General features: G+C 43.6%; 1 protein-coding gene across 3 annotated transcripts in view; it reads left to right on the top strand.

Moving 5' to 3' along the window:
- Positions 1–8,719, top strand: part of GALNT12 (polypeptide N-acetylgalactosaminyltransferase 12) — a 53,518-nt gene extending 44,799 nt beyond the window's left edge. For 2 of the 3 annotated variants that reach the window (XM_067743839.1, XM_067743837.1), the window contains exons 9-10: positions 5,123–5,269; positions 7,495–8,719. In XM_067743839.1, coding sequence (XP_067599940.1) covers positions 5,123–5,269; positions 7,495–7,635 — 288 coding nt within the window. In that variant the 3' untranslated portion in view covers positions 7,636–8,719. The remainder of the gene's footprint in view (positions 1–5,122; positions 5,270–7,494) is intronic. The other variant, XM_067743838.1, reaches the window with a different exon arrangement.
- The last annotated feature ends 6,372 nt before the right edge of the window (positions 8,720–15,091 follow it).

Raw genomic sequence — 15,091 nt, 5'->3', positions numbered from 1 at the left:
GATGAGGGGAAATCTGTGTGTTTTTAAAGCATTAAATATGTGACTTTTTTATTATAAAGGTAATATATACTCATCACAGAACATTTGGGAAATATAAAAAGTAGATGCAAGTAGTAAATGACAGGACCCAGAGCGACCACCATTATAATTAAGATATATTTACTTCCCGTGTCTTTTTTTTTTTTTTTAATTTATTTATTTATTTTTGGCTGCGCTGGGTCTTCGTTGCTGTGTGCGGGCTTTCTCTAGTTGCGGTGAGTGGGAGCTACTCTTCGTTGTGGTGTGTGGGCTTCTCATTGCGGTGGCTTCTCTTGTTCAGAGCATGGGCTCTAGGTGCACGGGCTCAGTAGTTGTGGCACGCGGGCTCAGTAGTTGTGGCTCATGGGCTTAGTTGCTCCACGGCATGTGGGATCTTCCTGGACCAGGGCTCAAACCCATGTCCCCTGCATTGGCAGGTGGATTCTTAACCTCTGTAACACCAGGGAAGTCCCCCGATGTCTTTTAATGCATGAGCTTGGTATTATGTATTTTAAATAGTTGTTATAATGTCTACATGTTTTATAGTCTCTTATTTCCATTACTTAATCATACTTTACTTGTATTGTTAGACACCCTTTGAGAATATCATTCCTAACGGCCCCTTGATATTCCTTTGTGTGGCTATATTAATTACTGTTGAGGTAACTGATTCCCTTTCTCTCTGTTTTTGTGACTATAGATAACCCTGCCACTGACATCTTTGGTCAGAAAAAAAAAAAAGAGGGAAAAAACACCAACAGATCTGCATTTCAGATGACTTACTCAATTAATACTTTTTTCTTTACATCTTTATTGGAGTATAATTTCTTTACAATGGTGTGTTAGTTTCTGCTTTACAACAAAGTGAATCAGCTATACATATACATATATCCCCATATCTCCTCCCCCTTGCGTCTCCCTCCCACCCTCCCTATCCCACCCCTCTAGGTGGTCACAAAGCACCGAGCTGATCTCCCTGTGTTATGTGGCTGCTTCCCACTAGCTATCTATCTTACGTTTGGTAGTGTATATATGTCCATGCCACTCTCTCACTTCGTCCCAGCTTACCCTTCCCCCTCCCCATGTCCTCAAGTCCATTCTCTACGTCTGTGTCTTTATTCCTGTCCTGCCCCTAGGTTCTTCAGAACCATATTTTTTTTCATATATATGTGTTAGCATACAGTATTTGTTTCTTGTATTTTCTCCATTCTGTTTCCACAATTTTGGGTCATCTTTACTATCATTACCCTGAATTATTTTTCAGGTAGAAAAACTTTCTTCTTGAAAGTTTTTTCAGGAAAGTAGACTGCCAGTTGCCTCTTCATTTGTTACGTCTGGTGGGTGCTTACCTTGCTCCTTCATCTGCTGTGTGTTTCTCTGTCTTCTCATTTTGCTTATCTTACTGTGTTTGGGGTCTCCTTTTCACAGGCTGCAGGTCCGTAGTTCCCATTGTTTTTGGTGTCTGCCCCCAGTGGCTAAGGTTGGTTCAGTGGGTTGCGTAGGCTCCCTGGTGGAGGGGACTGGTGCCTGTGTTCTGGAGGATGAGGCTGGATCTTGTCTTTCTGGTGGGCAGGACCACATCCGGTGGTATGTTTTGGGGTGTCTGTGACCTTATTATGATTTTAGGCAGCCTCTCTGCTAATGGGTGGGGTTGTGTTCCTGTCTTGCTAGTTGTTTGGCATGGGGTGTCCAACACTGTAGCTTGCTGGTCGTTGAGTGGAGCTGGGTCTTAGCATTGAGATGGAGATCTCTGGGAGAGCTTTCGCCATTTGATATTACGTGGAGCTGGGAGGTCTCTTGTGGACCAGTGTCCTGAACTCGGCTCTCCCACCTCAGAGGCACAGGCCTGACACCTGGCCAGAGCACCAAGACCCTGTCAGCCACATGGCTCAGAAGAAAAGGGAGAAAAAAAGAAAGAAAGAAAAAAATAAGATAAAATAAAAAGTTATTAAAATAAAAAATAATAAAAATTATTAAAAATAAAAAATTAAAGAGTAATTTAAAAAAAGAAAGAAAGAAGAGAGCAACCAAACCAAAAAACAAATCCACCAATGATAACAAGTGCTAAAAACTCTACAGAAAACCCCCAAGAAACAGGGCTTCCCTGGTGGCGCAGTGGTTGAGAGTCTGCCTGCCGATGCAGGGTACACGGGTTCGTGCCCCGGTCTGGGAAGATCCCACATGCCGCTGAGCGGCTGGGCCCGTGAGCCATGGCCGCTGAGCCTGCGCATCCGGAGCCTGTGCTCCGCAACAGGAGAGGCCACAGCAATGAGAGGCCCGCGTACCACAAAAACAAAACAAAACAAAACAAAAACCAAGAAACAAAAAACGGACAGACAGAACCTTAGGACAAATGGTAAAAGCAAAGCTCTATAGACAAAATCACACAAAGAAGCATACACATATATACTCACAAAAAGAAAAAGGAAAAATATATATATGTATATTAAAAAAAAAGGAAGAGAGCAACCAAATCAATAAACAAATCTACCAATGATAATAAACTCTAAATACTAAACTAAGATAAACATAAAACCAGAAACAAATTAGATGCAGAAAGCAAACCCCAAGTCTCCAGTTGCTCCCAAAGTCCACCCCCTTTTGGGATGATTCATTGTATATTCAGGTATTCCAGAGATGCAGGGTACATCAAGTTGGTTGTGGAGATTTAATCCGCTGCTCCTGAGGCTGCTGGGAGGAATTTCCCTTTCTCTTCTTTGTTCGCACAGCTCCCGGGTTCAGCACAGCTCCCGGGTTCAGCTTTGGATGTGGCCCTGCCTCTGTGTGTAGGTTGCCTGAGGGCATCTGTTCTTCCTCAGACAGGACGGGGTTAAAGGAGCAGCTGATTCAGGGACTCTGGCTCACTTAGGCCAGGGGGAGGGAGGGGTACGGATGCGGGGCGAGCGTGAGGCGGCAGAGGCCGGTGTGACGTTGCAGCAGCCTGAGGCCCGCTGTGCGTTCTCCTGGGGAAGTTGTCCCTGGATCACGGGACCCTGGCAGTGGCGGGCTGCACAGGCTCCCGGGAGGGGAGGTGTGGATAGTGACCTGTGTTTGCACACAGGCTTCTTGGTGGCGGCAGCAGCAGCCTTAGCGTCTCATGCCCGTCTCTGGGGTCCGCACCGATAGCCGTGGCTCGCGCCCGTCTCTGGAGCTCCTTTAAGCAGCGCTCTTAATCCCCTCTCCTCTTGCACCAGGAAACAAAGAGGCAAGAAAAAGTCTCCTGCCTCTTAGGCAGCTTCAGACCTTTTCCTGCACTCCCTCCCGGCTAGCCGTGGTGCACTAACCCCCTGCAGGCTGTGTTCATGCCGCCAACCCCAGTCCTCTCCCTGCGCTCCGACCGAAGCCCGAGCCTCAGCTCCCAGCCCCGCCCACCCCGGCGGGTGAGCAGACAAGCCTCTCGTGCTGGTGAGTGCCGGGCGGCACCGATCCTCTGTGCGGCAATCTCTCCGCTTTGCCCTCCGCACCCCTGTGGCTGCGCTCTCCTCCGCGGCTCTGAAGCTTCTCCCTCACCCCACCCCTGTCTCCACCAGTAAAGGGTCTTCCTAGTGCATGGAAACTTCTCCTCCTTCACAGCTCCCTCCCAGAAGTGCAGGTCCCGTCCCTATTCTTTTGTCTCTGTTTATTCTTTTTTTTTTTTGCCCTACCCAGGTACGTGGGGAGCTTCTTGCCTTTTGGGAGGTCTGAGGTCTTCTGCCAGCGTTCAGTAGGTGTTCTGTAGGAGTTGTTCCACGTGTAGATGTATTTCTGATGTATTTGTGGGGAGGAAGGTGATCTCCACGTCTTACTCTTCTGCTATCTTGAAGGTCTCTCCAGAATTAATTCTTAAATGAAATTATAGGATTTGATGTGTAGTGCCACATTGCAAAGCGGTTTTTAGGGCAGTTTCATCAGTCAGGGCCCAGGTAGATCGGTCTGGGTTAAGTGCTGAACTGCAAGCTGGGCAGGGGAGCAAGACCTGGAAGTTCTGAGGACCATAACAGGACCCTGCCCGGGAAGCAGGCAAGCCTTTCAGGGTGGGCCCAGGGGAGGATGCAGGAGAGAGCAAAGCATTGGTTCTGGACCTTCAAAGCCTTGCTGTCCTAAGTAAGGTGTCAGACACTGGAGACGAGGGATGGGCATTCAAGTTTTCCTCCAACCTGGAGTCACCCCGATTCCATTTAAATATTATGCACCATTATGGTCAACAGTAAGCTTTCATAATTCGGACCCCTACAGCCTTAAAATTTTCAGGTTCTTCAACCCCCTTTAGAATAGCACTCCTCAAAGGTGTCCCCACGTGGTACCATCAGCATCACTTGAGAGCTTAGAAATACAGATTCTCAGATCCATCCCATCCCTCCCCAACCCACCTCTTGTCTTGACCAGCTTTCAGGGAGATTTGTTTGAGAAGCAGTGCTCCATATGCCTTAAGAACAGTCACCTGTGTCAGAATCTCCTGGAAGCAAGGGGATGGATCATGGTGGATGGGTGGCTGTGTGTCTTGTTAGAAGTGTAAAAGTGCAGCTTCCTAGGCCCCATCTCAGACAGAAGGAATCCTCATTCCCTCTTTGGGAGTGGGGCCTGGAATCAGCATTTTTCCTAGGCACACTAGGGTAGGAAAACCATTGCTCTGAAGAACAAGTCCTCCTGTTAGCAGTCCTGTTGCCTGCTTGTACACAGAACTTTTATAGTCTCCAAGGTATGGTTGCCTCCATTATATTTCAGGGGAAGGAGGAGGAAAGGAATGAAGAAAAGGAGAGGAAGTGGCTGGTCAAGGTCACAGAGAGCCCCTGACTGCTGGGACCGGTCCATCTTCTTTCCTGCCGTTCTGCAACAGCCTGGGGATAGGCACAGCGGGTGTGGGGTGACCCAGGAACCAGCCCCACCCTCACAATCTAGCAAACGAGAAGGATGAGAAAGGGCCCCTCCATTCATGCTTGCTAAGCACCCCTCCAGAGGTGCACGTGGTGCTCCGGGGACACAGGCTGGTGTTGGTGGGTGAGGGGAGAAGGCTGGATCCCAGCACCCACGCCCTGGTGACCCCAGGTTTTCATCCCTCTTTCTAAAGACTTCCCTCTTTGCACATCAGAGGGTAACTGGCACATGTTGGCCGCCCTGTTTCTAGTTTTTCGAGTACACGTCCCAGAATGAAATACGCTATAACACCCACCAGCCAGAAGGCTGCGTGGCGGTGGAGGCCGGAATGGATGTTCTCATCATGCATCTTTGCGAGGGAGCCACCCCAGAGGATCAGAAGTTCATCTTGCAGCAGGTAAGGGAGCTGTCTCATGCCTTCCTTGCTGTCACTCCTGGTCCCATGGGCTGCAGAGGGGAGTCTAGAAGTAAAGCAAGTCCCTAGCAAGTCTCAGGGATGTGAGACTACATACTCCTACAGGAGACCAGGAACTTCACAGTGACCCCAAGGGATCCCATGGCATCCAGCACTCATAGCACTTTCCTTCTTTCCTCACTGTCCACTCCCTTTCAGTCTTCCTGTCCTCCTTACACTTTAAGCTGTGACTGGCTGGAATGGGAAGAGGCGCTGTCGCCAATGTGTTCAGAGATCATGTGGGGTTCAAACGAGTGAAACAAATTGCCAAGTGTGAGGACATGAGGTTAGATCCAAGTAGAAGCCACTCCCGTTGTCTAAGTCTCATTTTTCCCAGCTCTAAAGTGGGGACAATAATCACAGCCTTGTCTACCTCTAGTGAAGAGTAGATGTATGGCCAGAAAGAGTCTTTGGAAGCTGTAAAGCTCTATAGACATTAATTGTTACTTGTATAATAACCAAGAAAACCTCTCTGATGGAGTTGGTTCTCTATCAGAAGAGCCATTGTTGATTTGGAACTGGGTGTTATTTCACGCCTGAAAGGCACTACCTCTACCATGTTTGCAGTAAGCCCGTGGTGGGACTCATACACCAGTCATCTCCAAAGACTCACTAAAAAAGCACTTGAGGGAATAAATCCAAAGAAAATAATTCAGAAGAAAGAATTAGTTCACTTTTATGTCAATGGAAAACTTTCATTCCCAGCCTGGCCCCAGGGATAGAAAGATTCATCTATACTACTTATAAATGGATTAATTCTAAGTATAATTAGAAGTTGGAATATGCTTTCCTGTAGAAAGTGTTATGATTAGCAACGAAATTTGCAGGTTTCCTGGAAAAACCAGGCACCATAGTGCTGTCTATGTGATATAAAAAATAATAGGGAAAAATATTTTTGTAAACCCCAAAAGTTGTGTCCTTCCCTTCTTTCTTCCAACTGGAAGCCATTGTAAGCCCTCAAAGAAGAGTAATGCAAGATAGAAATCATGGGGCTTCCCTGGTGGCGCAGTGGTTGAGAGTCTGCCTGCCGATGCGGGGGACACGGGTTCGTGCCCCGGTCCGGGAAGATCCCACATGCCGTGGAGTGGCTGGGCCCCTGAGCCGTGGCCGCTGGGCCTGCCCATCTGGAGCCTGTGCTCCACAACGGGAGAGGTCACAGTGGTGAGAGGCCTGTGTACTGTTAAAAAAAAAAAAAAAAAGAAATCATGAAATTGGTTTGAAATGTCGTTAAAATTTTACCTTAAAAATCTTTAATTTCAGTGACCATTTAAGCAAGTTTCTTTAGAAGGGTGGGAGGAGGGAGGTTTTAATTATTTACTTTCACATTATTCTAAAGGCAACTTATGAGCACCTTTAAGGGCTTTCCAGATTAATATTATAGAGATTCTTTTGCATCTAATTTTATTTCCAAGGGTTCTGTTTCCCTGGAACAGGTATGCCACTTGTTCTGCCCTTTTGCTTCTCAACCATGATGAAGTTCCTTGGGGCTGTACAGCTTACACCAGAGAGAGACAGAGGGAAAAAAATAAACTCCAGAACTTGGGGAGAGACTTGCCGAGTTAACTCAACAACAGTTGGGGAAAGAAGAAATGGGAGAGGCGGTAGAGAGGGTCATTGTCCTTCGGGGTTTGGGAATTGGCATTGTTTGCAGAACCAGCTTCCTCTCTGGTGACCTGTACCCTCACCCAGCCGGTCTGTGGCTGAGCTGGGACTAAAGCCAAGTTTCCAGATTCTCCACTTAAATACATAGGAGAAAGAGACTACCAGAGATGGAATTAGTTGACCTAAGAGAAGTGGAAGAGATTAATAAAGGATCTTTGGTCCTGGTTACCCTGAAGGAAAAGAACATCAGTAAGGGTGAGATATAGGGTCTGACCGATCCCAGAATGGCCAGCAGGTGGCACTATCGGCCCTGACGGTAGAGTCACGGACCCCATGAAGAGCTCCGGGGAGAGACAAGCATGACATACGTTTCTACACGCCTGGCCCTCTCTCTGCACAGACAATCATGGGCTGCCTTCATACCTGCAGACACTCACTACTCAATAAATATTTCTGAAATAATAAAAATCACCCTGAGCACTTAACAACACATTTTAAGGAAAAGATACTTTCTGAGGAATTGCTTATAATTATCTTGAACACCCAATGTCTATTATCTTTTGTAGGATGGTTCTTTATTTCATGTACAGTCCAAGAAATGTGTTCAGGCTGAGAGGAAGGAACTGAGCGACGGTTTTGTACCACTCTTACGAGACTGTACCAACTCAGATCATCAGAAATGGTTCTTCAAGGAACACATGGTATGAAGTGTCACTGTACTATGGAGCCCATCTAGAGGAGATGGGGGGAGCCCCTGGACTCCGTGTTTAACAGACTTAGCTAAGCACAGAGACAGACACACCAAACACTTGGCTGCTCTTCTTTTCATAAGGAAATCATTCTGTGATTTGTGAAAGTGATGTTGGCTTTAATAAAAATGTGAATAAGCTTTGTACTGATTTTGAAAACTTTAAAATTGTTCCCAAATACCCTGTTTTCAAAGGGTAGTCATAAAATGTTAACTCTAGGTATTCAGAGAATTAAAAGCTTTAACTATTTTTCTATCAAGATGTATATTCTACTGTCATGTCTTTTTATTCCCCTTAGCAAAAAAGTAAATATTTTATTTTGGTATTTGAAAGCATTCCCAGGTATGAAGATGTTTGCATGGAAATTAGACTCATGCAATGTACTTTGCATAAATTGATAATACCTCAAACATTGGGTTAAGATTTTTCTCATTGTAGATAGGTGGACACTGGAACATTATATTGATTCCTTCAGGTCATTGAGATAATCTAGATTTATTTAATAAAGAATGCTATGTGGTTATGTGTTGCTGTCATAGTCAAAACTTTATGTTAGTCGAAGAGGACTCACCAAAGTTGAAACTTCAAGGGAACAATTTGATGTACTGGGCTAATATAAACTTCAACTGCACAGAGTAGACTTCTGACAGTGCCTAGCTGTGGGATGGCTGGCTACTTTTAGTAATTACCACAATGACTTTAAAACATGTTTATATCATTTTTAATTTTTATCACACATTAGTGTCAGGGAGAAATGTAATGCTGTATGTGAAATTCAGTTTTCAAATTTGTACATTAATAATATTTGGTCATTTCAATCCATGTTAGATTTTGTGCCACAGCAGCTGCTGCAGTTTCTCTTCATAATTCTGATTTGTGAAGGATCCCAGATCTACTTCTGAGATCTTGTCAACTTGATGAAGTCAATATGAGTGATTTTTTTAAAAAAAAGCAAGAACATTGCCAATCTTTGTTTTTGCAGTCAGTCAGATGTGAGAGATGACACACATGTCTTCAATTGATTAAAAAGCATCAAATTTTGTCTCAGGCTCTTTTTTACACATTCCCCTTTGAGGGATGCAGTTTAACAATTAGCCAGGAACAAATCCAGTTCACCTGGCTTGGATCAATCTGATGCAGCTTAACCACTCTGAACTTCAGTTTCTTCATCTGTGCAATGAGAATAATGAAACCAAGCTTGTGGGGCACTTGTGAGGATTAAATAACAAAGAACAGGTGAGGGCTTAGCTTAGTCCCTGGCATACAGTATGGGTTCATTAAATTTCTGTTTTCAAAAATGCACTTTATAAAATGTGAAGCACAGTAAACATCAGTAGGTGTTTATTCAAAAATAAATATTAAATAATTTAGTTATTTTATCTTTACAGGATTAAATAGCTCCTCAGCAGGCAGGAATACGATATGAACTCCTTCCAGCACAGCTCAGTTCTCCTGTAAATGTAATATGCTGTGAGGCCAAAGCTTCCCTCCTCCATTGTGGTAACTTATAAAGCAGGTGAGATGCCCCCTCGGTCTGTAATGGAGGTAAGAAGTCCTGCCCTGCCCCCTCCTCCCGCCCTTCCTGCAGTGTCAGTCTGAGCTCCATTGAAGGGGTGTCAGCCCCTCCCAGGGTATAGGAAGGCAGTTCAGGCAGACGGAAAATTAATGCTGATCAAATTCATAATGAGTGCTGGGAGTCTACACAAGCATTTTTGGGTGTGTTCACTGGACACTGCCGGTAATTAGCTTTGCTTGAGAAGTCATCCCTCTTACTCTCGCCAGCAGTTTCTACGGGGTAATTTTTAGGATGGAAGAACTAATAAAAATATTCAGGGTGTCCAGGAAGATATTTTCAGACTGTAAGGCAATTTACAATATTTTGAGGAATCTTCCCTTCACTAATGGATGAGGAATCTCAGCCTGGGTAGGTCTCCACCTGCCCCACTGGAAGGTATGGATTGGCCTCCAGTCCTGTTGTGTGGAGTCAGGATCTTGGGGGCCAGCCCCAGCTGGGGTAGGTTGCTTCACCTGCTAGCACTCATTTCCTCATCTGCATGATATGGATAAGAATGTCTTCTGTTAAATTCTCAGATATATTTTTTAGTTACTTTTTTAGCAGTTGCCCTAAGGGATTATATTATGCTTCCTGGATTTATTACAATCTTCTTCATTCTTAGTATTGAGTTAATTTGAGTAAAATTTAGCAAATTTGTATCAGTATAGCTCCTGTCTCCTCCCCTGTGCTATTATGGACATATATGTTATATCTATATGTTATAAACTCAGTAACAGAGTGGTTTAGGTCTTGCTTTAAATAGTAAGAGAAAAAGAAAAAATATGCACACATAATATACACACAGTCTCTTATATTTACCCATCTATGTACCATTTTCCATGCTCTTCATTACTTCCTGTGAATCTGAGTAACCCTCTGGTGTAATTTTCTTTCAGTATGAGGCCTTTCTTTGGTATTTCATCTAGGATAGATATGTTAGCAATAAATTCTCTCAGTTTTTGTTTATTTGGGAATGATTTTATTATGCTTTCAGTTTTTGGAAAGATAGTTTAGCTGGATATAGAATGCTAGTTGACAAGGATTTTTTTCTTACAGCACAGTGAATTTGGGATTACACTACCATAGTGTCACCATTGTTTTGATTGAGAGGTCATCCGTTAATCATTTTGTTACCTGTATGGGATGAATCATTTTTCTGTTGCTGCCTTTAAGATGTTCTCTTTATCTTTCAGGAGTTTAAGATATGTGTAAATGTGGTTTGTATTTATTGTACTTGGAGTTTGTTGAGCTTGGAATGTAATTTAATGTTTTAAAAATCAATTTGGGAAGGTTTTAGCCATTATTTCTTCAAATATTTTTTCTGCCCCTTTCTCTGTTCTTCAAATTGGATAATTTCTGATGATCTATCTTTAAATTCACTGATTTCTTCTGTCAAATCAAACTATTGAGCTATGTAGTCATTTTATTCCAGTAGTCATTTTTTGTAGTCATTTTTTTTCAACTCTGAATATCCATTTGGTTCTTTTCAGTAGTATCTGTTTCTCTGTTGAGATTTCCTATATATTGACTCATTGTTAGCATATTTCCTTTAGTTCTTTAATTATAGTTTTCTTTAATTATTTGAATATATTTTTAATAGCTGCTTTGAAGCCTTTGTAACTTAGCAGCTTAAAACGTTAAATATATTATCTTACAGTTCCTGTAGGTCAAAAGTTTGCACGTGGCTCTTTTTTTTTTTTTTTTTTTTTGTCTGCGTTGGGTCTTCATTGCTGCGTGCGGGCTTTCTCTAGTTGTGGCGAGCAGGGGCTACTCTTCATTGCGGTGCGCAGGCTTCTCATTGTGGTGGCTTGTCTTGTTGCAGAGCATGGGCTCTAGGTGCTCGGGCTTCAGTAGTTGTGGCTCGTGGGCTCTAGAGCACAGGCTCAGTGGTCGTGGTACACAGGCTTAGTTGCTCCGCGGCATCTTCCCGAACTAGGGCTCAAACCCATGTCCCCTGCATTGGCAGGCAGATTCTTAACCACTGTGCTGTGCCACCAGGGAAGTCCCTTGCACATGGCTTGACTGGATTCTCTGCTCAGGGTCTCCCAAGGCTTCAGTCAAGGTGTCCACCACGGCTGTGATCTCATCTGTGATCTCACTGATTGTTGGCTGAATTCAATTTCTTGAGGCTGTAGAACTGAGGACCTCAGCTCTAAAAGGCCATTTTCCATTCCCTGCCATATGGCCTTCTACACAACATGACAGTTTTCTTCTTCAAGGCCAGTAGGAGAGTGTCTGTTGCTGATTCTTATCTCTTTTAAGTTCTCACTTGATCTAGTCAGGTTGACCCAGGATAATCTTCCTTCTGTTAACTCAGAAGTCAACCGATTAGGGACCTTAATTACATCCAGGTAATTCCCTCTCTGGAGTGATATGCCATCATATTCACAGATCCTGCACACACTCAAGGGGAGGGCATTATATTCAGCATGTGTACCAGGAGGCAGGAATCTTGGGGGGTCATCTTAGAGTTCTGCCTATCACTGTGCACCTTTGATCCCCAATAATTCACATCCCTTACACGCAAAATACATTCACTCCCTCCCAAGGTTCCCAAGAGTCTCATCTCATTACAGCATGAGTTCAAAGTCTAAATTTTCATCATCCAAATCTAAATCTCATCAGCTAAAAGTCCAAAATCTAAATCAGGTCCAGGTCCAGGTGCAGCTCATTTCAGTATATGCAGCTGCTAGGACACCATTGCTCTCCATCTGTTACACTGAAGAGGCCATTTATCCACCCCAATACTCCCAACATACAGTGGTAGGAAGGCATAGGATAATGTTTATAGATATTCTGGCTCAAACAGGGGGAAATGAAAGTCAAAAGGAGTCATGGGTCCATAATTGTTTTGAAATCAGGTAAACATTTGACTTTTCTTGATTCAATTTCAAGACCTGGGAATAATCATGAGGGGCTTTTGGCTCTTCCCTCTGGGCACGTGGTTCCACCTTCTTGTCATCCTTACTATTTTATGAAAAGTAACACACGTTTGCAGCTGAGTCGTTTTGTGAGCCTGCTTCCCACCAGTAGAATTTTGGTTGTCCAACCTCCTCTTTTCATTTTGTTCTCTCTCTCTGTCCCATTTTGTCCAAGCTGACAGGATTTCTTTTCTTTTTTTGTTGTTTTAATATTTATTTATTTATATATTTATTTGGCTGTGCAGGGTCTTAGTTGTGGCATGCGGGATCTAGTTCCCTGACCAGGGATCAAACCTGGGCCCGCTGCATTGGGATCATGGAATCTTAGCCACTGGACCACCAGGGAAGTCCCCCCAGCTGGCAGGATTTCTGCTGAGATAATTCTCAAGAACTTTGTGGTCTTTCATGGATTCACTGCTTTTCACTCCATTAGACAGAAGCCACATCCACTAGATCTTTTCAAACAAATCCCTTTTCTCTCTTGGCCTCCTGTTGAGAAGGCTGAGTGATAATGACCTTCAGCTTCCTGGATGCCCCTGGTGTAGTCAAGAAGATCCATGACATGCACACACTCTTGATCTCTTAAAAGGTCCCTTTGTGTGACTGAACGTTCTGAGCTTTTGATCTCTCTGAGGTTTTAACAAAAGATTGTACAGTCACACACTCAGTCTTTTCTCTGTGCCACATTTTCAGTAGCCATTCTGATTTTTAGCCTCTTTTGCCATCTGGAGTGGCTGAAAATTTTCTAAATAATTCAGTCCTACTTAATTTTTGTATAACAGTTATATATATATAATGTTATGTATAACATTATACATATATAATCTCTCTCCTCTTTCACTTTACCATAAGCAGCAAGAAGAAACCAGGCAGCATCTTCAGCACGGCTTGGAAATCTCCTTAGCTATATAACTAGGTTCATCCCTTAAAAATTCTACATAACTGCTGGAGACGATTTTGCTAAGCTTTCTGCCACTATATAATAAGGATCTCCTTTTTCCACTTTCTAATAACATGTTCCTCACTTTCTTCTTAACCTTCACCAGCAGCATCCTCAACATTTATATTTCTGCTAACAGTCTGTTTAATTAAGGAAATTTAAGCTTTCTCTATTATGTGCTGCAGAATTCCTCCAGCTTCCTCCTACTGCCCAATTCTAAAGCTGCTCCTACATTTTAGGTATTTCTTAGAGTGTCATCTCACTCCCAGGTACCAAAATCTTTATTAATTTTCTATTGCTGCGTAATAGATTGCCTCAGATATAGCGGCAAATATAGTGGTTCCTGTAGGTCATAAGTCTGGACATGGCTTAGCTGGGTTCTCTGCTCTGGATCTCACTGGCTGAAATCAAAGTGTTGGCCAGGGCAGCTATCTCATCTGGGACTTGGGCTCTTCCAAGCCCACTGTTTGTTGGCAGAATTCAGTTCCTTGAGGTTGTGGGGCTGCAAACCTCAGCCTCTAGAGGTCGCTTGCTGAGAGATTCTCCTGCTGGCTTTGAAGAAATCAGCTGCCATGTTGTGATGGGCCCTGTGGCTGGGACCTGAGGTGGCCTATGGGAGCTCAGAGTGGTCAAGTTCATGTTGAATTTGTGGAAACAAAGACTCATCAGTATGATTATTACATTAATAACAATGTAGACCATGCAGGTGCATTTGAAACTCTGGCTCAGGGATGCCCATCTCATCAGATGCCTACTTACCATTCCAGAAGATTCCTTTTTGAAAACTTGTAAAAATTCCCAAGAACCTGAACCTTCATTGCATGACAGTCTCCTTACACATGAGTTGGGAAGGATTTGTTTTATTTATATGGGTCGATTCTGGATATGTGTTAAAGGGAAATTTCCTGCGCTAACTAGCTTCCCTTTTCTCCTCCTGTGAAAGCAGTACTTTTCACAATTTAATGTGCATGGGAATCACTTGACATCTTGTTAAAAGGTAGATTCAGGTTCAGCAGGTCTGGGATAGGCCTTGAGATTCTGCATTTCTCACAAGCACGCAGATGATGCCACACTGGATCAAATTTTGAGTAGCAGATTATTCAAGTGAGAATAAGAATGCAGGTCCTGGTTGCCTGGTCCCTGGTGTGTATTCTCACACACACACTAGATGGTGTTGTCAGCTCAGGAAATATCACAATGCTTTAGTTGCAGGCGTGTCTGTTGATCTAAAAGAATCCTCCAAATCTCAGGTCCATGGGATGCAGACCTGGAAGGCACCCAGAGATCATCCTTTGCCCAGTGGGTAGAGGTGGTAATGAGGCCCATGAGGGAAGGGGGTTGCCTGAGATCACACAACAAGTTAGGGACAGCGTTTTCTTTGTCAATACCTGTCAGTCTATGTAGTAATCAGCGTTCTAAATTTGGCCTGGGTGTGTTTTTCTTAAAGTGTTAAATTGGTACTCTTTTTAAAAAAATTGTATCTTCAAATATTGGCTTGCTGTATTACATTAAATTATAAAAAGGAAAATTAGTTTCCTATCTTGATAAGAAGTTCTAAAGACTTTGCCACATGGTTTGTTGTATCATAGCCGCAACGTTTATTTAAGCAAGTGGGGTTGGAAATGCTGGCCTCTTACAGTCTCCTAATGTTTGTGAGATTTAATGCACTGTACACCAAATTTTTCACACTTATACACAACTTTAGAGTTCTGTTTTCAAGAGTTTTATTTTGTTTGCTCCTATAAAGTCAGCCGAGTGAGGATTGCTGTCTCCTTTTTATTTTCAGCATCTGCTGATAATAATAATAATAATACCATGAGTTTGGGCACTGCTCTAAGCACTTCATGTAAATGAGCTAATTTAATGCTGAAAACACCCAGTAACATAGGTGTTGGTCCTCCCCTCACCTCCTACCAGCTTCCCCCATCCCCAATTTAAAGGTGAGGACACTGAGGCTCAGAGAGTGTAGGGAACTTGTCTCAGGTCACACAGCTAATC

The sequence above is a fragment of the Pseudorca crassidens genome, chromosome 7 (assembly GCF_039906515.1).
Source record: "Pseudorca crassidens isolate mPseCra1 chromosome 7, mPseCra1.hap1, whole genome shotgun sequence".
Classification (NCBI taxonomy): domain Eukaryota; kingdom Metazoa; phylum Chordata; class Mammalia; order Artiodactyla; family Delphinidae; genus Pseudorca; species Pseudorca crassidens.
Note: the sequence above shows the minus strand (reverse complement) of the source record. Positions and strands in the feature narration are given on the sequence as shown.